General features: G+C 41.0%; 6 protein-coding genes across 7 annotated transcripts; 2 read left to right on the top strand and 4 right to left on the bottom strand.

Annotated features, from left to right (window-relative positions):
- Positions 1–2,471: 2,471 nt before the first annotated feature.
- Positions 2,472–5,894, top strand: LOC112185484. Its single transcript, XM_024323737.2, has 7 exons — positions 2,472–3,137; positions 3,267–3,409; positions 3,707–3,984; positions 4,271–4,425; positions 4,700–4,962; positions 5,211–5,273; positions 5,370–5,894. Exons 1-7 carry the CDS (start codon positions 2,885–2,887, stop codon positions 5,625–5,627), a joined length of 1,413 nt encoding a protein of 470 aa, XP_024179505.1. The 5' UTR covers positions 2,472–2,884; the 3' UTR covers positions 5,628–5,894.
- Positions 5,895–5,956: 62 nt separating this feature from the next.
- LOC112185483 (protein FAR1-RELATED SEQUENCE 5) lies at positions 5,957–9,589 on the bottom strand. Of its 2 annotated transcripts, XM_024323736.2 has the most exons (3): positions 9,440–9,583; positions 6,479–6,706; positions 5,957–6,337 (listed from the first exon to the last, which is right to left on the bottom strand). In XM_024323736.2, exons 2-3 carry the CDS (start codon positions 6,644–6,646, stop codon positions 6,137–6,139), a joined length of 369 nt encoding a protein of 122 aa, XP_024179504.1. In that variant the 5' UTR covers positions 6,647–6,706; positions 9,440–9,583; the 3' UTR covers positions 5,957–6,136. The 2 variants fall into 2 exon arrangements, with proteins under 2 accessions (XP_024179504.1, XP_024179503.1); XM_024323735.2 differs by lacking the exons at positions 5,957–6,337; positions 6,479–6,706 and adding an exon at positions 6,874–9,118 and having other exon boundaries at positions 9,440–9,589.
- A 428-nt stretch (positions 9,590–10,017) lies between these two features.
- LOC112185481 (protein FAR1-RELATED SEQUENCE 5) lies at positions 10,018–12,594 on the bottom strand. Its single transcript, XM_024323733.2, has 2 exons — positions 12,485–12,594; positions 10,018–12,271 (listed from the first exon to the last, which is right to left on the bottom strand). The coding sequence occupies exon 2, from the start codon at positions 12,233–12,235 to the stop codon at positions 10,223–10,225; it is 2,013 nt and encodes a 670-aa protein (XP_024179501.1). The 5' UTR covers positions 12,236–12,271; positions 12,485–12,594; the 3' UTR covers positions 10,018–10,222.
- Positions 12,595–12,640: 46 nt separating this feature from the next.
- LOC112185482 (pentatricopeptide repeat-containing protein At5g44230) lies at positions 12,641–15,151 on the top strand. Its single transcript, XM_024323734.2, has one exon. The coding sequence runs from the start codon at positions 12,761–12,763 to the stop codon at positions 14,708–14,710; it is 1,950 nt and encodes a 649-aa protein (XP_024179502.1). The 5' UTR covers positions 12,641–12,760; the 3' UTR covers positions 14,711–15,151.
- An 83-nt stretch (positions 15,152–15,234) lies between these two features.
- LOC112185485 (water stress-inducible protein Rab21) lies at positions 15,235–18,239 on the bottom strand. Its single transcript, XM_024323738.2, has 3 exons — positions 17,522–18,239; positions 17,264–17,413; positions 15,235–15,411 (listed from the first exon to the last, which is right to left on the bottom strand). The coding sequence occupies exons 1-3, from the start codon at positions 17,819–17,821 to the stop codon at positions 15,244–15,246; spliced, it is 618 nt and encodes a 205-aa protein (XP_024179506.1). The 5' UTR covers positions 17,822–18,239; the 3' UTR covers positions 15,235–15,243.
- Positions 18,240–22,601: 4,362 nt separating this feature from the next.
- Positions 22,602–23,745, bottom strand: LOC112185920 (dehydrin Xero 1). Its single transcript, XM_024324253.2, has 2 exons — positions 23,450–23,745; positions 22,602–23,340 (listed from the first exon to the last, which is right to left on the bottom strand). The coding sequence occupies exons 1-2, from the start codon at positions 23,666–23,668 to the stop codon at positions 22,819–22,821; spliced, it is 741 nt and encodes a 246-aa protein (XP_024180021.1). The 5' UTR covers positions 23,669–23,745; the 3' UTR covers positions 22,602–22,818.
- Positions 23,746–26,504: the final 2,759 nt, after the last annotated feature.

The following is a 26,504-nucleotide window of genomic DNA, read 5'->3' on the forward strand; positions in this document are numbered from 1 at the left end:
ATGGTATCATGTCCTCTACCAAGGCCACAGTAGCCAATTGATCTCCAACTGCTACAGCTAGAATTACGTAATGTATGGGGGTAAGTACATCTGTTCCCCCTGTAGCCACCAGAATTGCTGTTGAATATTGCATTGTTGTTGCTAAGCTAACCATTTTGCCTGCTAGCATAGAAACCAACCATAGATGAACTTGAATCGGTCACAGTAAATGGGTTGAACTGAGAAATGTCATCATCAAATTCACATACTGAAACCCACAATCAAATCAGACTATTTCTCATCAAAGAACGTAAATTTACAACTGAACCATCGCAAAAAACCCAGCTTAGAATGGTTTTAAGGTTTGTTTTCAAAATTTTGAAATCGCATTGTTGAAACTTGCTATAGCAGGTCACCATGCGATTACATGCGGTGGACGCGCATTTGCACCTGCAAATGCGTGTCTGTCCATTTTAGTCGTGTAAAATAGACGGCCCAGATGCAATTACGGATTTTTAAGGTACTGATACCTTAAGGCAGTCAAGGGGAACCCCTTTCTAAATTCTAATAAGATGTGAGCATGAATGAACACTTTTAGAATTTTCCTACAAAATCACAATTTCGATAAGTTGTAAGGATATCTTAGGATAAGTTTGCTAAGACCAACGGGAGAAAAAGGTCATTGCTTTTCTTCATCTGTCTTTTGATCACCGGAGGTAGGATGAAGAAAACTTCTTCATCTGTCTTTTCTTCATTCATCTCCCAGAGTACCCTCCATCTTTAACAAAACCATGCACCCAGCAAAAACAATCTCATGATTTCCAGTATTCTTCATCAATGGCACTCTTCATGACTGGAAAAAAGAAAAATTGTTTAGGTTTACCTATTCCCTCTACTCAATTGGTGATACTGGTATTGTTTTAAAATTGTATGATCTTGTTCAACAAGGATAGAGACTTTGAATTCTAATCTCTTGAAATGAAGAAGATTTTTCAGAATATATATATATATATATATATATATATATATATATATATATAAGAATTTAATGGAGCTCATGGATAATCATGATTATGGGTATGAACTAGAACTAGCAGAAGTCTTTTGGCTGCTGCAGTGGTTGGATCTGGGTGCCTATCCCATCATCACGAGTCCCTACTCTTCCTTTTCTTCTCTAACAACCATAATCTCATCTTTCCTCTCATTGCTATTTGTTCACATATATATTCAGTTTGCTGGGTATATGAACATCAAATTGGAGAAGATGAACAAATCTTAGGAAATATTTTGGAAATTAACACAGCTGTAATCTCATCTAGACAACAGGGAATATCTAAATGTACTCTCATTGCAATTTGTTATATGCACATGGCCGTAATCTCATCTTTCCTCTCACAGCGATTTGAGGAAGAATTGGTGGATCGAATCTTAGGTATGGCTTGGAGAAGATCATCAAATTGGTGGAATGTAACGTTGATTGGAGAGGTTGGGATTTGTTTTCTTGATTTTGGGAACAAATCGTATGAGCATCAGTTTATTTAATTTGGATGGGTATTTTGGGAATATTTGCTGGGTTTAATAAACATTTTAAATATAAATGAATAGCTGGGTATACTTAGAAATTTGCTGGGTACATTTAGAAAGACACTTATGAAAATGAACATGAAATTAGAAAATAAACTCCAAATTTGTCTAGAAAAAAAAAAAACAAGACATAAAATAGATGATCAGTAGTTTCAATGGTAGTATGACAGAATATAAGAGTATCTTCTATCAATAATATGAGAAGTCCAACACAAAGTCTTTAGTTTTTAAATTATTTCCAATCAGTTGCAAACTGAAATCTTAATCTTAATATAGTCTTGAGCTAGTTTATTTGTATTTTTAGCATTATCATCAATTAATAAAATCAAAGGAAGATGATAAGCCCAATTATACAGCTAGAAATTTATACAAAAGTCATCTCCAACAATCCATCTCATACCATCCAATAAAAGTTGCCGTGAATCTAAAATTCATTTCCAAGCCACAGAAGAAGAATGAGTCTTTTTAGCATGACAATAAATTGTTTTTCGGAGATACTTAACTGTAACAACTTTACCCCACTAGTTTTGAGATTCAATTAATACTTTCCAACCCAGTTTAACACTCAAGAGTGTCCTTATTAAAAACACAACTTGATCAAATTCCAAGAGCTCCTTTATTTTTGGAAAGGCAAAGATGAGACCAAACAATAAGAGGAGTATGCATATTATTGCCCCATAGTAATTTATGATTGATGGGAGTGAGAGATGGTTCAACCAAAATAGAATGAAAGAAGAAAAATAGATGTTACCCCCATAAAAAAAAAAAAAAAGGGCAGCTCGGCCATTTCCCCCAAAAAGCTTGATGACCACAAGAGATGTTTATAATTCACCAAAATAGAACAAAGAAATTTCATTACAGCAAATAAAGCCCCTTCAAAAATGTCAAGAATTTCGAAGAAAGGAGGCAAAAGGAAAAGGAATACGAAGAATCCAAAAGCAAAAGCCACACAAAAACGGTCCCAAAATGGCATTTCTTTCGCATTGTTCCTCTTAAAAAGCAAAAGAGCCATTCGTCCCCAAAAGTCTCAAAAATACACACACACAGCACCAATAGGAGAAGAAGAAGAAGACCATACTCGAGCTCTGTGCTAGCTGCTTTTGATTCTCTGAAACCAAATCCAAGAGCCATTGACCTCAATCCTAATCAAAGCTTCAACCTTTTGGAACCAACACACCCAAACGCTTCGCCTTCGCTACAGGTGTCTGCAATCACACCCAGCCAAATGTACCAAAACCATCACAAGCCCCAATTCGAAACCCTAAAATGCGTCCTCCTCCTCCTCTGCTCCCATTAGAGCACCGCTACTCGGGAAACCCTAATGGCGAAGCAGCAGCACTCGGCGGGGTGGGTGGCGTCCCAGAAGCGGTGGCTGTTGGCTTTCCTGGTCATGCTCTCCGTCTCGACCTTGATCGCCTTCTTCATCAGAGCGGCGTTCGACTCCTGCGATCGGAACCTCGACGTCGTCGGAAAGAGGGTGCCTTTGGGCTCGCCGATTGGCACCAGTCCTAGCCCGTTGCGCTTCATGAAGTCCAAACTCGTTCTCCTAGTCTCGCACGAGCTCTCTCTCTCTGGTAAATTCAATGCGTTCTTTTCGTTTTTAAGTTACTGCTTTGGATTCAAGTTGGTAACTTTGGATGGATGTAATTATGCAAATACCACAGTGAATAGTAATGAATGGTTTTCGGACTGGTTATTTCCAGGTGGGCCTTTGCTGTTGATGGAGCTAGCTTTTTTGTTAAGAAGTGTTGGTACAGAAGTTTGTTGGGTGACCATTCAGAGGCCGGTGCATACTGACGAAGTGACTTACAGCTTGGAGAATAAGATGTTGGACCGGGGAGTGCAGGTAGCGAAATCGACGTTTTTGTTTTCAGTGATTCTTTTGGATGTTTTCTTTTGCGGTCTGTTGTCTCTTGAATTTTAGTGATATGGAAGCAGTATTGTTCTACATTGTATGTATATTTGGCCACTTGATTAGGGAGATTATGAGATGTAAAGCAGTGTTCCTAGTTTATATAAATTATGACCATTATGGAATTATGGCTTTTTCTGCTACATGGTATTTCCCGTTTCTGATACAGTTCCTTTGGTTTCTGTGTAACTTATCTGCAAGATTCTAAGTCTGCTTTTATATGTCTGCTAGGTCTTGTCGGAAAAGGGCCAAGAAGCTACAAATATAGCTCTCAAGGCTGATTTAATTGTCTTGAACACGGCGGTTGCTGGGAAATGGATGGAATTGGATGCCACTCTCAAGGAAAATGTTCCCCATCTTCTCCCAAAGGTGTTGTGGTGGATCCATGAAATGCGTGGTCATTACTTTAAGTTGGATTATGTCAAGCACCTCCCCGCTGTTGCAGGTTCTATGATTGATTCACACGTAACAGCAGAATATTGGAAGAATAGAACTCGAGAACGTTTGGGGTATGCTTCAAATTTTGCCATTGAACTGTCTGTGCTTAGTAACTCTAAATGCATTTTATAATTGCTCTGTACACATCTTTTCAAGTAGAGTTTGATTGTACTTTTTATCCAATACATTAGCATGAAAGAAAGACTACAACATTATGAAGAACTAGAGCTGAAACTCTGAACTAGTGCTCCATAGGCCAAATAACACTCTTATTTCGTTACTTTGGAATTTTTTGTTTCCAATCTCTTCTTGGAATCAAATTGTGGTTTCTTACTTGCATTCATTTGCTCCCTACAGGATCAAAATGCCTGAGACCTTTGTTGTTCACCTTGGGAACAGCAAAGAGCTTATGGAAGTTGCTGAAGACACTGTAGCCAAAAGGGTTTTGCGTGAGCATGTTAGGGAGTCTCTTGGAGTACGAAGTGAAGATCTACTATTTGCCATCATAAACAGTATGTGCTCTGAACTGATTTGATCATGTCTCTTCTTTAAATGGTTGAGTCTTGTCCAATGACCAGTTACAATTGGCCAGTGCAGTAACTTCACTATTGCTTATTGGGTTATACTGCAACACTGTGAATTAGCCTGTTCTACTTACTTTTTTCGTCTTTATTCTGGCATTTCTAGTATGCATCTAAAACTCGTGGTCATTTCCATTAGGAAAAGAAAAGTCTTTGGTTAGTTTATCCATAGGTCTTTTGAATAGATTACAATTGATGATTACAGGTGTTTCACGTGGAAAAGGCCAAGATCTATTTCTGCGTTCATTCTATGAAAGCTTGCGATTGGTCCAAGAGAAGAAGCTGCAACTGCCAAAGATGCATGCAGTTGTTGTGGGAAGTGACATGACTTCTCACACCAAGTTTGAGTCTGAATTACGTAACTTTGTAAAGATGAAGAAAATTCAAGATCGTGTTCATTTCGTAAACAAAACGCTGACTGTAGCTCCATATCTAGCTGCCATTGATGTCCTTGTGCAAAATTCTCAGGTATGGCATATTATTCGTTTATTAATGAGTTCATATTTTGTTTTCAAGAACTGCATCTGCATGTACATGTAGAATGTTAAACTAGTTTGTTATATAAAGCAGTTCCCAGTTAGCATAACAGATAAAGCACGAGATGCATAAAAGGCATCAAAATTATTGCCTTTCTGACCCTAATGTTGGAATTACATAGATCTTAATTATATTATCTTTCTTCATCTTGTAACCTGTTTCGTAACCCTTCCATATAGGCACGGGGAGAATGCTTTGGTAGGATAACTATTGAAGCCATGGCATTTCAGCTTCCTGTACTGGTAATGAATCTTTCTTTTGATATATGCCTAGTGATCTTGCAAGTACTCTTTTGTATTGCTGCTGCTAATCTTGTTTTGAAATGAAAAATTTGCCAGGGAACAGCTGCAGGTGGAACCACAGAGATTGTAGTGAATGGAACAACAGGGCTCTTGCATCCTGTTGGGAAAGAAGGGGTTACCCCTCTTGCGAAAAACATTGTCAAACTTGCTACTCATGTTGAGAGGAGACTTACGATGGGAAAGAGAGGCTATGAAAGGGTCAAAGAAAGGTTTTTAGAACATCACATGGCAAACAGAATTGCTGGGGTTCTGAAGGTAGTGTTGCAGAAATCAAAGAGCCACTCAGATGCCTAATACTTAAGAGGCACTTTAGTGTCAACTAGAATGCCACATAATTCAAACTATTTGGGGCGAAATATACATCTGTAACATGCTCTCTTCTCCTAGGGATTTCAGTGCTTATCAAAAAGAAGATGAATTACACTAGATTATTAGGACAATTTTCCTGCTGTTGATTTTTATGTACATGTTAAATCATCGCTAATAGCTTTTGTTGTCAAGGTTAACATTATGGATTTTGATATATCAAGGTAAACATCTTATTGAAATGATTGGCTCCAATTTTGTTGTTAATTTTCTCTATTAATTGTTTTTTTTTTTTTTCCAGCAAACGATCTAAACCATGGGATTAAATCTCATTGAACACCACCATTCTTAGCAGTCACTATAGCGGTAACTAAATAAGAATCACTACTTTTTGGTAAGAGAAAGATTACAAATAACGTTGTGATTGCGGCAAAACGATTTAGAAACGACGAATGCAGACTGAAGAGCAAGCATTTCAGCTGGTAAACCCATAAACCTCAAGGGAACTTGGGTTGTGGAGAACCGTTTACTGGTTTTGGCTGCTGCTTGGTGTTGGGTTTTGTGAACCAAGTCGTATACAGAAACTGCTTATTAGGCCCTACATGGTTGCATATTTGTCTAAGCTTCTGCCTCTCCTTCATCCACCTCAACACTATCTTCATATGCCTCTTGCTCGTCAGTCCTCTTAAACCAACTTCCTAATAAAAATGATTCAGACATTCAATCAAACAGTTGGTAGGCACTACTCAGATCAGATAGAAGAGTAGAGACAGCTCCGGATTTCAAAAACTAAAAGAGCTTACAACAGCAACAAGACCTGTAAATGGGAATCAAATTACCTTAACGTGATCCCAGGTTTCAGAAATGGTGAGAGGACCGTGCTCCTTCACGATATCAAAGATGGTCCTAGTGATGGTCTGTGTCTGCTCTGGTGGAGTTTTGAGCTCTATCGGTTTCATCATCGGTTTCGGTTTTCTCCCAATAAACCTTATTGCTGTTCCAAACATGTTGACGACGTCTCTTGTTTACCTGAACTATTCTCAGTTTGCTATACAGATGCTGACCGCCTGAAGAGGGAAGTGAGAAAGAGAGAGAGAGAAAATATGTAAGTATTGTAAAGGGCTAAAGCAGAGATTTTATTTTCTAGTAGAGAAATTCATCCCAAATCTTTGAATTGTTGTATGGTACCAAGTAAACCAAAGGATTTCACAAATAAAAAGCACACATCAAAAGCTGCCAAACCATAAAATTCTCATATTCCAATGATTACAAGAAGCATAATAAACCAGATATATCTAGCCTGAAGAAGAGAATGTTTTACTGATAGCTTCTGCCAAAGAAACAAAAAACACACATCCTATACAGTACAATTCTAAGCAAAAGCCTTGAACACAGGCTGTTTCCGTTTCTTCCTTTCTCCAAATTACTTCTCAACCTAACATTAGTTATCTCTTTAGCTGTCAGAACTAGGGGATCTAACACCAGTTATCAAGAGGCACATCCGGAACATATTGGTCATCTACTTGTTCAAAGTTCCCAGCATGGATGTAGTTTCCTCATCACTTTCAAGTAACTTCATGGCCTCTACCAACTTTTGTTTGACAATTCTTGTTCCAGAATCACACAATGAGCCTATACTGAAAACATTATTCCCTTCATGCATCAACTCACTCAGGCGCAGTGATTGGGCAGACTTTGCCCTTTTACATGAGAGCTCACATAAACCACCACTCATCGCATTCTGTTTTTTCGCCCCTCGAGTCCATCTCTTCACTATGTATTGGGCTGGTATGCTCATGAAGTTTTTAAGACCCAATACTTTCAGGGCATGACGACACAACACTCCCATGGATTCAAATAACTTACATGAACAACAAATCATGGAAGTAGTGGAGTTGTACTCAATAATGTAGACTCTTTGATGACCTTCTTCAATTGCTTCATATACATACTGGTTGCCGTCATTACCAACTTCCATCATCCTCACCCCAAAGGTACTTAAAAGCTCATTTTCAAAGAATGAATACATTTTAATAGTGTACTCTGCAGCTGCATGCTTAAAGATACCCGTGTTCACTTTAAGACGAGGCATACCATTTTTACAACGAAAATCCTCTTCCGCCTCTGCTGATCGTAACACTTTTGTTTTTTTCTCGTAATGCTGTGCCAAACCAATGAGATCCATTGTTTTTGTAGAAATTTGATGGAAAGTAGTATTAATGTTCTCACCCCTCTGGTCACATCCGATATTGGCTGTGAAAGTGTCTGAGCTAAAAGCAGGACACCATTTCTCTCGAAGTAAATATAACTTTTTCAGCCACAAATTATTCTCAAGGTTGAACTTTTTAACCATATCATCCCACGTAGCTTCAAATTCTGCTTCGGTGACACAATCATGAACACATTTGTTAAAGCATTCCTTGAACTCAGGATTAGCAAGGTGGCTAGCAAGATATTGTGAAGCATTCTTAGAGATGTTCCATGTGCATAGTCGATGACGTGTCCCTGGAAGTATAATTTCAATTGCTTTTTCCATGGCATTATCCTCATCTGTAAAAATGGTTTTAGGCCGTTTATTTCCCATAGACTCCAGAAAAGTTTCAAACAACCAAATAAATGAATCGGTTCTCTCGTCAGATAAAAAAGCACAACCAAATAGGACATTCTTCCAGTGATGATCAACTCCCACAAATGGAGCACAAATTAGATTGTATTTCTTGGTTCGGAATGTGGTGTCAAAGAGTACAACATCTCCAAAGCAATCATAGTCCAGCTTTGATCTACTATCCCTCCAGAAGAAATTTGTGACACGGTTATATTGATCCACTTGCACACTGTAAAAGAAATTTGAATCCTCCATTTGCTGATGCTTCAAATAATCAAGTAAACTTTGTCCATCTGCTCCTTCAATCATTTCTTCCTTCATCCTGTGCAAACAATTATGGCCAGCATTATCAGTACTGCCCATTTCTTTTTCCAAGTGTGATTGTGATTTTGTTGGTCTTACACTCGCATCAACCTTAGAAGAACCAATGATAGCTGCACGAACAGTTGGTATATGTCGACTTGATCTCAGAAATTGTCTCTCTTCAGGCTTAGCAAACTCGTGATTATGAACCGGATTGAACTGAGCAATCTTCCATTTACCATTATCAACAGTGAAGCGAACCATCGCCTTACAACCGGTTCTTGTGTCCAATCTTCTCACTTTTTTCACTTCCCCCATCTCCTCATCTAGTGGAAACCCCTCTTTCGAACAAAAATAGTCTCGCTGGCGGACATTACTTTGGGCATCTCTTCGCACAGTCCCTTTACGGATACTAAAACCTTTCTCGAAGGCATATGTGTTGTATAGCTCATAAGCTTCAGTTTCATTAGATACCTCCATCCCCACTCTTAGCTCATCACTTTCTCCAACCTTGTCACCATTTTCTAATACATTCCTCTGCCAACCACTATCCATTTACCTAATCGACAGCCTAATCATAAACAACAGATTTTCTATTACTGTTTTGACAAAACAGAAAACAGGGCAAGCAAAGTTCACACATTCAAGTCTAAACCAACAACAATCACGAGAACAGTGCAACATTCGGAAATGTAATGAAAATCTATCTTCGTGAACAATCATATTACTCACAATGTTCACCAAAAACTATCTCTGAAATTTTCACCAGAATTTCATAAAGAAAATAACACCCAGTTTCATAAACGAGATACCCAACAATTCGAAAGTCACTCTCCTGTCCAAAAATCCAAGAAATCCAAACCCAACAAATAAAGTGAGGCAGAAGTGCTACCTGTTTTGCCAAGAACGAGACTTTCTGAGTCTGAGGTCACAATCGCCGTTCAAAGTTGACTTCTTTCTGCAACTGGATTATGGGTTTTGTGGGAGGAGTCGAGTGACAGAGAGATTAAGAAGGCTTTGGAGTTTGGTATTTCCAAGAGTTTCTGTAAACTGTAAACCAAGTTAATGGTCGGTGTAAAACGACCTAAACGCACCGTTTTGTTTACTTCTTTTCGCTGCGCATTGATCTTGTCATTTTATCAAAATTCTAGTAGGAGCTTGGTTTTACGGTCTTACCTCTACTGCCAATAAAAATCACACCCTTTCCTTCACATATATATAATCTACTTTTGTCAACTTTCTACAGAAAGTTTTTTGGTTTTTGGGGTGTAATTTTACAGATTAGAATTAATGGTTAGGAAAAACCATTCATCGTTGACAAGGCAGGGCAAAGCTCTCTCTCCTAGTCCTCAGTTATTCACTGACTTCAGAACACTTCAGCTGCATGAAGGAACCAAGTTTATACATAAAACACAACTCTCTTCCAGAAAGCAATAGCTTATGAACTGAAATTAAAACGGGAAACGTAGAACCTTCGGCCGAATTTTGACATGATCCTTAATTTCATGCCAAATCCATTAATGGTATAATCTATACAACTTGCTGCATTACAAAGCACTACCAAAAAGTAAAATTCAAAAGTATTGACAAGAAGCATGGTAACTGTATAGTGTATACATCTAAAAATATGTTCAATCTAGCAGTTTCCCTTCATCCCTCGCAACCGTTCCACACTTCAGTCATCCAGAACCGCAGCACAGACAGATGAGTCATCTGCTCTTCTCAAATTTCTAACCATGTTGGTAGTTTCTGCATCACCTTCGAGTAACTGCATCGTCTCTGCTAACTTCTGTTTGACAATCCTAGTTCCAGAATCACACAACGAGCCTAAACTGAAAACATTAGTTCCTTCGTGCATCAATGCACTTAGGCGCGACGATTGGGCAGACTTTGCCTTTTTGTATGGTGACTTGGAGAAATCAGTACTCACCACAATCCCCTTCTTCGCCCCTTTGGTCCATCTCTTCACTATGTACTGGGCTGGTATGCTTGTGAAGTTTTTCAAATCCAATACTTTTAGAGCATGACGACACAACACTCCCATGGATTCAAATAACTTACAAGAACAGGAAACCCTAGCAGTAAAACAATCATATCGAAATCGAATTCTATAGACTCTTCCATAACCTTCTTCAGTAGCTTCATAAATACACTCATTCCCATCAGTACCGACTTCTGTCATCCTCACCCCAAAGATACCCATGAGCTCATTTTCAAGAAATGAATACATTCTAACAGTATACTCAGTAGCTGCTTGCTTAAAGACACCACTATTTATTGTGAGACAAGGCGTGGCATTTCTACAATGAAAATCCTCTTCCAACTCTTTGAATCGCATCTCTTTTGTTTTTTCCTCGTAATGGTGTGCAAAACTGATCAGATCCCCATTTGTTCTAGATATTTGATGGAAAATATTGTTCATGCTCTCACCCCTCTGGCCGGATGCAATATTTGCAGAGAAAGTATCTAAGCTAAAAGCAGGGCACCATTTCTCTTTAAGTGAATATATCATCTTCAGCCACGAGTTACTTTCAAGGCTGAATGCTTTAATCATGTTACCCCATGCAGCTTGAAACTCATCTTCAGTAAAACAATCATGAAAGCATATGTTGACTTGCTTCTTGAACTCAGGATTAGCATAATGACTAGCAAGCTGTAGCGTAGCATTCTTAGAGATGTTCCAACTGCACAATCGGTGGCGTGTCTCTGGAAGCACACTTGCAAGTGCATTTGCGATTGCTGTATCCTCATCTGTGAAAATGGTTTTAGGTTGTTTATGTCCCATTGACTCCAGAAATGTTTTAAACAACCAAATACATGAGTCGACGCTCTTATCCAATAAAAAAGCACAACCAAATAAGACATTCTTCCAATGATGATTAACTCCGACAAATGGAGCACAAATAAGATTGTATTTGTTGGTCTGAAATGTGGTGTCAAAGCAGACCACATCTCCAAAGCAATCATAGTCCAACTTTGATCCACCATCTCTCCAAAAGAAATCTGTTATCCGACTAAATTGATCGACTTTAACACTATAGAAAAAGTTCGGATCCTCAATCTGTTTATGCTTAAAATAGTTAACCAAATTTTGTACATCCCTGGCTTCCATCATTTCTCCCTTCTTGCTTTGCAAAAGACTATGATAATCTTTATGAGTGAACCCAACACTGTCAGCACTGCCACATTCCTTTTCCAAGATTGGGTCTGCTTTCACTGGTGTGCTACTCTCATCAACCCTATAACCAACGATAGCTGCACCAACACTCGGTATATTTCTACCCGATCTCAGAAATTTTCTTTCTTCAGGACTCGCAAACTCATGATTATGATGCGGATTAGTGTAAGAGATCTTCCACACACCATTTTCCACATTGAACCGAAATGCAGCCTTGCACCCCGTCCTCGTCTCCAACCTCCTCACCTTTTTCACCTCACACAAGTCCTCATCTCGCAGAAACCCTTCTTTCGAACACAAAAACTCTCTCTGCCTGGGATTATTCTGCGCATCTTTTCGAAGGTGCCCTTTACGAATACTAAACCCTTTCTTATATGCATAGTTGTTGCACAGCTCATAAGCTTCAGCTTCACTAGACACCTCCATCCCTAGTTTTAGCTCCTCACAATCTCCAAACTGATATCCCTCATCACCATTTTCTAACATCTTCATCTGAAAACCACTTTCCATTACAGCCTACTCATAAACCCCAAATTTTTCTAATACCTGTATACAACATAGTAGTAAAACCCAGAAATGTGAGACACGTATTTGGTACCTATTCTAAGTATTGGAAAATATAATCAAAAGTTGTTCTCAATTTCTCTGAAATTATATCCAATACGTCAAATTTCATAAACAAAATTACACATCAACCTCCGAAAGTTTCAAAACAGAAATGCATAACAACCAATACATACTGCAGACAGAGGAAACTACCTGGTTCGCCGAGAAACAATACCCAAGACGGAGACTTGATACGACGCCGTTTATGCTGCTATGAGAGAGAAAAGAGTCCTCTCGGTTTTATACTGCAATGGCTCTGTGTCACTACGCAGAGAAGAGTCTTAAACATTAAAAGAGACGGTGCGTTTTGCTCCTCTTTGCTTAGTTGCTTTACTTGTGCAAAACGCACCGTTTCTTCTTTCTCTTTTCTTTCGTCAAATACGTACATATGCACTGACTCCTGGGGTTTATGAAAGTTTGAATCTTTCAATGCAAAACCTCTCTCGCAAATTCTCAACGCTCCCAATTCCCAAGCTTTCACCTTCACACCCACAACCCACCACACCCTTCACCCCATACTCTGAGATTCAGCATTGCCGGAAAATCTTAGAGCACAAAATCATTACTATTCTAGACGCGTGCAACACCCTCAACCATGTCAAGCAGGTTCACGCTCACGTCATCGGAAATGGGCTCAGCCAATACAGCTACGTCATCACCAAGCTCGTCCGCACGCTCACCAAGCTCGGAGTCCCAATGCCCACCACCTACCCGGAACTCGTCTTCCGGCAGGTGCTGCACCCGAACCCGTTTCTCTGGGCGGCTATGATTAGAGGGTGTGCAATTGAAGGAACTCTTTCGGAAGCGGTGAAGTATTACACTTTGATGAGGAGGGAGGGCACCGGCCCGGTTTCGTTTACGTTCTCGGCGCTGTTCAAGGCCTGTGGGAGTGGTCTGGATGTGAATTTGGGCCGGCAGATACATGCGCAGACGGTTTTGATCGGTGGGTTTGTGGCGGATTTGTACGTGGGGAACACTCTGATTGATATGTATTTGAAGTGTGGGTTTTTGGATTGCGGGCGCAAGGTGTTTGATGAAATGCCTGAGAGGGATGTGGTTTCGTGGACCGAGTTGATTGTGGCGTATGCCAAGAGTGGGGATATGGAGTCGGCGAGGGACTTGTTTCAGGATTTGAGTTTGAAAGATATGGTGGTGTGGACGGCTATGGTTACTGGTTATGCCCAGAATTCGATGCCGAAAGAGGCCTTGGATTGCTTTGAGAGAATGCGAGGTGCTGGTGTAGGGCTTGATGAGGTTACATTGCTCGGGGTCATTTCGGCTTGTGCACAATTGGGTGCTTCCAGGTATGCTAATTGGGTTCGAGACATTGCTGAGGAATCTGGTTTTGGGGCAACTCAGAATGTGCTTGTGGGATCTGCATTGATAGATATGTTCTCCAAGTGTGGGAGCTTGGATGATGCATACAATATTTTTCAGGGGATGAAGCAAAGGAATGTGTTTTCTTATAGCTCAATGATTTGGGGATTTGCAGTGCATGGAAATGCCAATGCAGCGATAGGATTGTTTCATGAGATGCTGACCACTGATGTAAGGCCGAACTGGGTTACTTTTATAGGTGTGCTAACTGCCTGCAGCCACGCGGGGATGGTTGATCAAGGTCGGCAGCTATTTGCAACGATGGAGAAGTATTACAATGTCACTCCATCGGCTGGTCATTACACTTGTATGGTAGACTTGCTTGGTCGAGCTGGGCGCTTGGAAGAAGCTCTCGAGCTAGCTGAGACAATGCCGATAGTCGCACATGGAGGTGTGTGGGGAGCACTACTTGGTGCGTGCCGTATCCATAAGAACCCCGACATTGCTCAAATTGCTGCCAGCCATCTATTTGAGCTTGAACCTAATAATATTGGAAACTATGTGATGCTCTCCAACATATATGCATCAGCAGGAAGGTGGGATGATGTTTCAAGTGTTAGGAAGCTGATGAGAGAAAAGGGTCTGAAAAAAAACCCTGCATATAGCTGGGTTGAAACAAAGAACGGACACGAAAAGTTTTGTGCAGGTGAAACGAGTCACCCCAAATACAACAAGATTAAGAAGGCGTTGGAGGATCTTCTAAACAGATTGCAGGATCGTGGCTATAGGCCAAACCTAAATTCGGTGGATTATGATGTGGGGGATGAAGAAAAGATGCGTATATTGATGGCTCATAGCGAAAAACTGGCTTTGGCATACGCATTGCTCTACGCAGATTCTGGTTCCACCATTAAGATCGCCAAGAACATAAGGATTTGTGAAGACTGTCATGCCTTCATGTGTGGTGCATCACGGGTTACAGGAAGGCATATTATTGTCAGAGATAACATGAGATTCCACCACTTCGAAAATGGGACTTGTAATTGCGGCAACTTTTGGTGATTCAAGTACTGTTGGGAGTCTATTTAACCAAGATTATGGAGCAAGATTTGATAAGCGGAAAGCTGGCTCGGAAACGCAATTCTAGCTGCCTCAATATCTCATAGCTAAGGCTGGTAACCATATATAAGTCTACAAAACCCTTCAAAATATTTTCATAGAGCTTTTTCTTGGTGCCTTGAGCCTTTGATTGAAGCCTCAAGCAAGGTTAATAGTCTCTGTTTCGCACATCTTTTGTATGAGGTGACTAATTATAGGTGTTTAATGGGCTGGATCCTTTTCCTCAGTAGCGGTGGGTGAACAAGAACATTAGACGCCAAAGTTCAGAGAGGCTCAATGTGCACAAATCAACATAAACGATTACAGTGAGCATTTTTCTATTTCTTGCTTTCCAAATCCTTCCCTTACAACCTTGTGGACCTTATACACAACACTGCTTATTATACCAGTAGTACTATAGGTGCTTATCAACTTATTCAGCTATCAACAAGCATTTACATTAGATGCATATATAGATAGTCCATCGATCAGTCGATTTAATGGTGGCCGGGAAGCTTCTCTTTGATCTTGTCCATCATGCCCTTCTTCTCATGGGCTCTGGTATCAAACGGTGGCGTATTAGTTGTGCCGCTATGGTCACTGTTGCCTCCTGGCAGCTTCTTCTTGATCTTCTCCTTCAAACCCTTGTTCTCCCTCCTCCCGCCGTACCCATCATCCTCAGACTACACATGCACATACCATAAGTTCATAACCAATCTAACATCGATCACCTAATTAATTCAAACACAAAAGTCAATTGATTAGCATGCAAAGAGTGATCGAGACTCACAGAGCTTGAGCTGTCAGAGAGGTGAAGCGGGACGCCGTGACCGCCCGCCGTTGTTGCAGCGAAGGCAGTGGGCTCAGTGGCCGTGCCATGAGTTCCGTACGTACCTTGTTTGATCTAGTGTCATGAGTGCCGTACCCGCCGGTTGCTTCAGTTACACCGTGGTGAACCGGGTCTTCAGTCCCGCGGATCGGGTTTCCGAACTCGTCAGTGGTCTTGTCTCTGCTGTACTGACTGGTAATGCGCCATGTTGATCAGTTTCCCAAAGACGCAGACAGTCGGGGTGCAAATGATCGAAACTGTATGTATTTGATGATTTGATTATTAGAGCAAGTGTTTTTGGAAGATGGATTGGAATGGGACTTGATTCGTTTATATAGGGAACCTCTGCCTGGACACGTACGTACGACTGAGGACGTGGAACTGCCCGGAGGCGACGATGTACGACTGAGTCGATACGGATAAGATAAGAGAAGTTTTTGTCTCCTAGCCAGCAGGGGAAACTAAGCTCGTGGTGCACCTCATTGCGTCGACCATTAAGATTATTAGGATTTGTGAAGATTAATGCCATGGCTTCATGGTGGTGCATCACATGCTAGCTGAAACAATGCCAATAGTCGCCCATGGGGGTGTGTGGGGAGCACTACTTGGTGCGTGCCGTATCCATAAGAAACCCGACATAGCTCAAATTGCTGCCGCCCATCTATTTGAGCTTGAACCTAATAATATTGGAAACTATGTGATGCTCCCTAACGTATATGCATCAGCAGGAAGGTGGGGTGATGTTTGAAGTTTTAGGAAGCTGATGAGAGAAAAGGGTCTGAAAAAGAACCCTGCATATAGCTGGGGTTGAAACAAAGAATGGGGGCATCGAAAAGTTTTGTGCAGGTGAAACCAGTCACCCCGAATACAATGAGATTAAGAAGGCCTTGGACGATCTTCTAAACAGATTGCAGAATATGCAGGGTTATCAGCCAAACCTGAATTCGGTGGATTATGATGTCGGGGATGAAGAGAAGATGCATATATTGCTTGCTCATAGCGAGAAGCTGGCCTTGTCATACGCATTGCTTGGCGCAGATTCTGGTTCCACCATTAAGATCATCAAGAACATAAAATATGTGATCGAAGACGTACTGTCATGCCTTCATGTGTGGTACGTGCATCAAAGGTTACAGGAAGGCATATTATTGCGAGAGATAACATGAGATTCCACCACTTCGAAAATGGGACATGTAGTTGCGGGAATTTAACCAAGATTATCGAGCAAGATTTGACAAGGGGAAAGCTGAAAATTTGGTTAATAGAGCTTTTTTCAAAATAATTTCAGAGCTTTTTTGGGTTCCTTGAGCTAGCCTTTGATTGAAGCCTCGAGCAGGGTTATATATACACTTATACATTCTCTGTTTCGCACAGTATTTTGTATGAGGTGATCAATTATAGGTGTTAATGGGCTAGATTTTTCCTCAGTCCCGCTGCTGGGTGAATAAGAACATTATATGGCAAAGTGCAAAGGCTCAATGAGCATATATTGACAAACTTTCTAAATCCTTCCCTTACAACCTTGTGGACCTTATACACAGCACTGCTTATTATACCTAGTAGAAATACTATAGGTGCTTATCAGCTTATTCAGCTATCTACAAGCATTTACATATGCATATATAGATAGTCGATCAAAGATCGATTAATTAGTGGTGGCCGGGAAGCTTCTCTTTGATCTTGTCCATCATTCCCTTCTCCTGGTGCTGTCCACCGTAAGGTGTAGTAGTCGCACCGTAACGGTCCTCGGACCTGTGTGTGCCACCTGGCAGCTTCTCCTTTATCTTCTCCTTCAAGCCCTTCTTCTTCCTCCTCCCGCCGTACCCATCATCCTCAGACTACACGCACATAACACATACCATAAGTTCATAACCAATTAAACATCACCTAATTAATTCAAACATAAAAGTGAATTGATTAGCATGCAAAGAGTGATCGAGACTGACAGAGCTTGAGCTGTCAGAGCGGTGAAGCGGGACGCTGTGAACGCCGGCCGTTGTTGCATCGAAGCCAGTGGGACCAGTGGCGGTGCCATGAGTTCCGTAGCCTGTACCAGTTGTGCTATGAGTCCCGTACCCCGTTCCGGTGGTGTCATGAGTTCCGTACCCTGTTCTAGTGTCATGAGTGCCGTACCCGGTGGCTGCTTCAGTTACACCATGGTGAACAGGGTCATCAGTCCGGCGGATCGGGTTTCCGAACTCGTCGGTGGTCTTGTCTCTGCCGTACTCGCTCTGGTAATGCGCCATGTTGATCAGTTTCCCAAAGACGCAGACAGTCGGTGTGCAAATGATCGAAACTGTACGTATTTGATGATGTGATTATTAGAGCAATTGTTTTTGGAAGATGGATTGGAATTTGGGACTTGGTTCGTTTATATAGGGAACCTCTGCATGGACACGTACGTACGACTGAGGGCGTGGAACTGCCTGGGGGAGACGAGTGTACGTCAGAGACGTCGGTACGGATAAGATCCTAGAAATCCTTGTCTCCTAGCTACGAGATGAAACTAAGCTAGCTCGTGGTGCGAGCACCTCATTGCGTCGACCATTAAGATTAGAATTTGTGAAGATTGCCATGGCTTAATGTGTGGTGCATGAGTGCATCACATGTTAGGGTGATTGTTGCCACTGTTGTGAGAGATAACCTATATATGAGGTTCGACCACTTCTGTGATGGGACATGTTTCTCTGGCCATATTAATGAACCAGTAGATCTGAAGATGTTGGAGGTCTAAAACAGGTCGACCACGATTTAAAGTCGACCAAGATTTGATATGTCGAACGCTGGCGCTAATGATCTGGATATTGAACCAGGAGATCTGAAGATGGTTGGAAGTCAAACAGATTGACAACGATTAATGTCGACCAACATTTGATATGGCGACGTAGTGGTGGTTTCGACACTCATACATTTGATCAGAACCCAGTTTTAAATTTCTTACTTGGCCTTCCTATGCTATAATATTAGCTAATCAAAGACTCATAAAACGAATCAAGTTAACCATCACAAGCCCGCAAGACACCTCGGTCAATTGTGCTAGAAGTTGCCAAATAATGGTTGTTACAAGCGGAATACTAAGAAGCTTTATAAATGATTGTGGTGTGGTTGAATAAATGACTTCTTGGTTAGGATATCAATAATCGTGATATTTCTAAAAGTATTAGAGTTCAAAAATATATTCCGTTCATATAATCAAAGCATTAAAGAAAATGGAGAACTTAATAATTAGTTTTGGTAAATTTTTGATATGCGGTACATAATGCATTCTCGCTCACTTTGTATTAGTAAACACAAAAGAAGTCCGGCGGTGTACGCACACGACTAGGCTCGGTGCTCCGGCGTCGGCACGGGCTTTGCCTTGCTGATGTTTGTGAGGCTGCTGGACGGGTGATGTTGACCTATGCTCCAGAGGTTTCTGGACTGCTTTACTAGGGTTCGATAGTGATCGGTGTTGATCTGGTATTCAGTGCATCTCTGTGGCTTGGGCGATCAGTGGTTGTCAACACCGTCTTTCAGGAACGACGAGGGCGGCACGGGATGGTTGTGGCAGTGTGGGCGTCATCTCGGGAGGTCAGTTTGGCGTACTGGGATGCAAAAGATCTTGGTTTGATTCCGGATTCAGATTGGGCTGCTTCAAGGTCTCATCACTGGTTTTCTCTAGGTGATGGCGAAGCAGTGGCCATGGTGTACCTGGAAGCGGGGCGGGGGTGGCACACTTGCAGCGAGCGGTGGTGGTGGATCGCATGCGGTGTGCGTGTGGCATGTTTGCACAGGGATGTGAGGATTGGATTTGGGCCGAGAAGGTGTTTTGGGTCTAGGACTGCTTTCCTTGGGCCTTGTGGGCTGCTATGATTTTAGCTAGTTATAGTTTGTTTATTTCTAATAATTCCCTTTTTTTTAGGTAGCTATACTTGTCAGTTCCTTAATGAGCGCTAACGGGTGTTTGTTAGGTGGTGTTTTAGCCTGCAAATTATGATGTTTCTTGATAATGGAAGCATCTGGCGCCCCGCAATTGAGCGCATTGGCAAATGAAGTTTTCATACAAAATTATCTCTTTCTACGGTAATGTTGTAGTATGTTAGGCTCCTTGAAGTGAGCTTCAATGTCTTAAACGAATGGTGCATGATTCCGGTTTCTGATAATTTGTAAGTGTCATTATAGCCTGCGATTATCAATGAATTTGAAATTTTTATTTACACAAAAAAAAAAAAAAAAAAAAAAACACAAAAGAAGTCATGTAACTTAAAATCTAATAATAATAATAATAATAGTCTCAAAAATTAATATGAGCAAAGCAACCAAAAGATCAATAAAACCATATGTAGACAAAAAAAGATGATCCTTGTGATGGGGCAAGCTAGAAAAAACGCTCCCAAAAAATCGGTACTACACCAAAACCTAGCCCTAGGTTTCGCGCAGTAGTGCGACAGTGCCTCATGGTTTCTAACTTGTAGCAGGGCGCTTCGATGTCACTCTTCCAGGCGTGGGAGGACGAGACTTTGGTCTCGAGCGAGGTGGTGGTGATTTGGTTGGAGATGAGTACGGCTCAGATTTTTTGGGGCTGAGATTGAGGTAGGCGTGTCTGCTGTGTAGCTGTGTCGAGGCTTGTAGATGAGGTGATTTTTTTCAAAGCGGGTCGGCGTTTTCTAGTTGCGGAGGAGGCGTGCGACTCTGTTTTTGACTTGGCAACGCTTGTGTTGTAGCAATGGTGGCGGTTGTGCAACTTGGTGCTTAGGCTGGTAGCTAGAGGTGGCAAACGGGCCACTAAGCACGAGCCCGGTACTCTTAAAAGCGGCCCGGCACGGCCCAAACCCGTTAGTGGCCCGACACGACCCGAGCACGTTAGAATAACGGGTCGGGCTAGGCCTAAGAATATTGGCCCATTGGCCCGGCCCGGCCCTAGCTCGTAATGGGCCCGAGCACGACATATTGTGGACCGGCCCGTTACAACACACAAAATTTCATTTTGTTTTTAAAAATATTAAAAAACTACAATGATGAGATTTGAATATGAGACATTTTTATTTAAAATCTCATGACAATTTCACCAATGCTTTCTTTTATATTGTCAAAATAATGAAACAAAACATTATATCCTTGTTTTGACATAAGTATTTTTTCTAAATATTAAATATATGTTTATTAATAAAGATTAATCTCATAATAATACAACTATAGAATGAAGGAAAGAATAATAGATACTAAATCTTCATTATATTAATAAAGATTAATCTCACAATAATATACTAAAATCAATATATTTTGAGTTTTTTTCTTTCTTTCTTTCTTATAGTGGAATATAAAAAATTATTAGAAATCTAATCTTAAAAAGCTAAGATTAAGAAAAACGTTGTAGAACTTAATTTATTTTAATTTTCTAAATAGTTAAATAAAATTAATTTTTATTTGTTCAAATTAAGATTTTAAAATCGTGCTTTATAGTGGGTAGGCACGAGCACGGCCCGTTATTGACCCGGCACGAGCACGGCCCGGCACGATATGGGCTCCGTCCATGGGCCGGGCCGGGCTTAATGTTTAAGTAAATGGGCCGGCACGAGCCCGGCACGATAATAAATGGGCCGGCCCAAGCACGGCACGAAGCACGACTAGGCCTGCTAAAAATGGGTCGGGCCGGCCCGTTTGCCACCTTTACTGGCAGCCATGGTTTCTTGGATAAGGAAGCCGCTGGATTGATTCGGCGGTAATATGCGCCGGCGACCTCGTGGGAGGCTTGGTTCTTGCTGGTTCAGGTTACAGGGATGAGGGTGTGGGTTGGGCCTTTAGGCTTCAACCCACTTTCTCTTTCTTTCTATGGCTTGGGCTGATTTTGGGCCAGGCCTTTTGGGTGGTCTGTCATAGGATACCAAGTCCTATATGTTCTAAATGAGTAAAGATGTACACCATGAGGGTCTTAGACATCTTTGCTGGTCAAGTTTGGTTTTTTGTAGCATTTTTATTTGGATTTTTGGATTTTTGTCAATGAATAATTGAACATAGTGATGTACGTATATTGAGTGGGGCCCTCGTTGGCAGGAATCTGATCTGGAGCCAGACACCATGTAGGGTCTTGCTATTGTTGGATCCCTCTAGATTGACCTCGTATGGACATGAATGTTAATCATTGCTCCACTTGATCTACTTCGTGAGAACCAAAATTACATTGCGATAAAGGATCTGGAAAAGAACCCTAGCCTGCATATAGCTGGGTTGAAATGGGGGATGAAGAAAAGATGCGCGTATATTGATGGCTCATAGCGAGAAACTGGCTTTGTCATACGCATTGCTTAACGCAGATTCTGGTTCCACCATTAAGATGATCAAGAACATAAGGATTTGTGAAGTTCATGCCTTCATGTGATCGACAGGAAGGCATATTATTGTGAAAGATAACATGAGATTCCACCACTTCGAAAATGGGACATATAATTGCGCGCGGCAACTTTTGGTGATTGAAGCAGGAGTCTAAAGACTGTTGAATCTATTTAACCAAGATTATGAAGAGCAAGATTTGATAGTGGGAAACTGGCAATTTAGAATTTGTGATATTGTTGCTAGGAAACGGAAATCTATTTGCCTCAGAGGTTCATAGCCTGAGGCAGGTAACGATATATACATTAGTCTGCAAAACCCTTTCAAATTAAAATATTTTCATACAGCTGTTTTTGGTTTCCTTATTAATTAAGCGTTCGATTGAAGCATCAAGCAGTATGTTTTTCGTTTGCCACCTTTTCTTTTGTATGAAGTGAATAATTATAAGTGTTGATGGGCTTGATCCTTTTCCTCGGTAGCAGTGTGAATAAGAAGTTAAGAACATTAGATGGCAAAGTACAAAGGCTCAACGAGCAGAGATCAACATAAACGATTGCAATGACTGTTTCTCTATATTTATCTTGCTTTCCAAATCCTTCCTTACAACCACGCGGACCCCTTTTTTTTTTTTTTTGGGTTAAAAAAGAAGCTGGGAAGAGCAAAATGCTCTCCCACAGTCCCACCCCAAATTTATTTAAATAAAGATAATATACGCTCTAATAGGGCGACATAAGAGCCAAACCCTGAAGAACAAAACGAATGACATTAATTTACACAATGCAACCAGCACAAAGAGAAAGAAGGAGAAAGAACAAATCGATATACCATGCGGCTTATTATACCAGTAGAAGTACTCTAGGTGCTTATCAGCATATTCAGCTATCAACAAGCTTTTACATATATGATATATATAGATAATCTATCAATGATCAATTTAGTGGTGGCCGGGAAGCTTCTCTTTAATCTTGTCCATCAATCCCTTCTTCTCATGGGCTCTGGTGTCAAAAGGTGGCGTATTAGTAGTGCCGCTATGGTCACTGTTGCCACCTGGCAGCTTCTCAATCTTCTCCTTCAAGCCCTTATTCTCATGGTGCTCTCCGGCCACGCCGTAACCCGGTGTAGTAGTGGTGTCAGTAGTACTGTAGGGATCATCCTTGTGACCACCTGGTAGCTTCTCTTTGATCTTGTCCACCACTCCCTTATTCTCATGGTGCTCTCCGGCCACGCCGTAACCCGGTGTAGTAGTGGTATGAGTTGTACTGTGGGGATCGTCCTTATGACCTCCTGGGAGCTTCTCTTTGAGTTTGTCCATCACTCCCTTATCCTGGTGCTGTCCACCATAAGGTGTGGTAATCGGAGTCGTATCGTAGGGGTCGTCGGACCGGTGTGTGCCACCTGGCATCTTCTCCTTCAAACCCTTCCTCTCCCTTCTCCCTCCGTACCCATCATCCTCAGACTACACATACACATACCATAAGTTCATAACCATTCAAACATATCACCTAACTAATTCAAAAAAAAAATTGAATTGATTAGCATGCAATGAGTACGTGATCGAGACTCACAGAGCTTGAGATGTCAGACCGGTGATTCGGGAACCCGTGACCACCGGCCGTTGTTGCAGCGAAGCCAGTGGGCCCAGTGGCCATGCCATGAGTTCCGTAGCCTGTTTTAGTGTCATGAATGCCGGTTGCTTCAGTTAAACCATGGTTAACCGGGTCCTCACTCCGGCGGATCTCGTCGGTGGTCTTGTCTCTACCGTACTCGCTCTGGTAATGCTCCATGTTGATCAGTTTCCCAAAGACGCACACAGTTGGTGTGCAAATGATAGCTCAAGCTTTTGGAAGATGGATTGGAAGTTGGGACTTGATTCGTTTATATAGGTGGGAAATTATAACATGATTCTAGACTATGGTACACGCGGTATGACTGAGAGCGTGAAACTGCCAGGACACGACGAGTGTATGTCGTAGTTGATAAAGTAATCTGGGGTTCACATCCAAAACCAATTGACAATGGATGGAGTGGCCCAAACCCTTATAAACCGATGTATATATTCTTAACATCAGTTGGTACGCATGAGATAAGATAAGAGAAGTCCTTGTCTCCTAGCTAGGAGAGGAAAACTAAGCTCGTGGTGCACCTCGCGTCGACCATTAAAATTATGATTTGTGAAGATTTCCATGGCTTCATGTTGTGGTACATCACATGCTAGGGTGATTGTTGCGACTGTTGTGAGAGATCGATGACATATATATGAGGTTCCACCACTTCTGTAATGGGACATGTTTCTTTGGCCATATTAATGAACCAGTAGATCTGAAGTCTGAAGATGCTGGCGGGAGGTCTAAAACAGGTCGACCACGATTTAATGTCGACCAAGATTTGATATGTCGAACGCTGACGCTAATGAAGTTGGAGGATCCTCTGGATATTGTTTCTCAAACTTAAACCTAGCTAGGTATACCTTAGGCTTTCATAAAGGGAGGCAACTAACCCGGCCACAATTACAAACGATGTAGGGCTGGTTTCGACACTCAGAGAACTCCTCCATCGATCCCCCACTATCAAAAGAATAAGAGAAGTAGTGTATTTGATAAGAACTTTAATAGGTGATGGGGATGCTTTATTCCTCTCCTATCATCGATCTTTTAGCCAAAAAATATATATTTAATAGGTGAATTACGAGCGCCGAGATTTAATTTTCTTACTTGACCTTCCTATGCTAATATTAGTTTATCAAAGACTCATAAAACGAATCAAGTTAATCATCACAAGCCCGCAAGACACCTTGGCCAGTTGTCCTAGAAGTTGCCGATCGAATAATGGTTGTTACGAGCAGAATACTAAGAAGCTTTAATTGTGATACAGGATTCGTGCATGTGTGCCCAAGAAATGATTCTGGTGGTTGGCTAAATGACTTGATATCGATATATAATCGTGATACTCCTAAAGGCATCAGAGTTCTAAAATACATTCTCTCTATGTAATGAAATCACTACAAGAAATTGAAGAGTTTAATAATTAGTTTCGTTGAAATTCACAATAAATATGGGAACGGATTCTATGCACCGACAGTACACTTGCACTGACGAATATTTTAAAACTATGAAGCAATCTCAACCATTTATATGTGGGGTCGGTCATCTATGTAATCTAAGCTGCCCATACATGCAAACTTTTTATTAACAGACGTTAATAAAAAACAATTAAACAAGTAAAGAAGGTAAAAAAATTTAAAGGGGTAAACCGGGGTAAATTCTGAAATGAAATCGACCGAGGGAGGGATGAGAACGGTTGTGAATCGGGTCGACGGCGATATCGTGTAAGTATTGACTCGGCGTGAGCCGCCACGTGGAAAAGTACAAAAGTCGGATCATGGAAGACCTCGTCGGGATTGAGGTTCGGCCACCTGGCGACTTGACTGGTTAGTAAGCCTAAAGTGACGGTGTTTCATTATATGAGTGATCATGCGGTGGTGATTACCAATCTGCAAAGCTTTTAACTTTTCTGATGGAGCTTCAAGTTGAAGGAAGTCGATAAAGATCGAAGAGTAAGCAAATCTGAGATTTTGGTTTCTGGGTTTCGGTGGTTCAGATTAATAACTAGTTACAATATAAACATAAAAAGGAAGAGAAGAAAGCATTCTCACCAACTGTAGTTAGTACTACAAAGATTATGATTGCTAGACTTAGACCTGTATTGACTAAATGTATTTCTAATAATCAAGGAGCTTTTTCTCCTGGCAAGTCTATTCATGATAACATTCTTATAGCACATGAGTTATTTTCTTCTTTTAACAAGAAAAGAGGTAAGATGGGATCTATGGCAATCAAACTTGATTTAGAAAAGGCTTATGACTTTCTTAACTGGGATTATTTAGTCGCCTGTTTAAAAGCTTTTGGGTTTTGCAATAATTGGATTAGTCTTATTACAAACTGCTTACGTACTGTTTCTTTTTCCATTCTCCTAATGGTTGTCCTCAGGGATCTTTTAGGCATAATAGAGGAATTAGACAAGGAGACCCTCTTTCACCTTATTTATTTATTCTTGCTTTGGAACCCTTCATTAGGAAACTCAATGATCTTACTACTAAGTCTAGAACTCATGTTGGCATTTTTACTTCTACTCATGGTTTCAAAATTTCTAATCTTGTGTTTGCGGATGATTGTCTTATTTTTGCCAAAGCTTCTCATTCTGCTGCCAAAAATATTTACATACTTTAACTCTATTTTCTGAAGCAGCAGGATAACAAATAAATTATCACAAGTCCACAATATACTTTGCTAATAACATTTCTGCATCTATTAAAAGAGATATTGCTTGCTGTCTCGGAATCCAACATAAATCTTCTATTGGTCGATACCTTGGAGTTCATAATATAGTTTGTTAGAAAGATCCTCTTAACTTTGACGACCTTCCAGTTAAAATTCAGAAAAAAGTTAGTAGGTTGGAAAGCTCATACTCTCTCCAGAGGAGATAAGTTGACCTTGCTTAAATCTAATCTTTCTGGAATGCCTAATCATATTCTTTCTTGTTTTAAATGTCCTCGTAGTCTTTCTGATAGAATTAATAAAGAGTTCAGGTAGTTCTTCTGGGGTAAGTCACAAGGTCATGTTG

The sequence above is a fragment of the Rosa chinensis genome, chromosome 2, assembly GCF_002994745.2.
Source record: "Rosa chinensis cultivar Old Blush chromosome 2, RchiOBHm-V2, whole genome shotgun sequence".
In the NCBI taxonomy this organism is placed as follows: Eukaryota; Viridiplantae; Streptophyta; class Magnoliopsida; order Rosales; family Rosaceae; genus Rosa; species Rosa chinensis.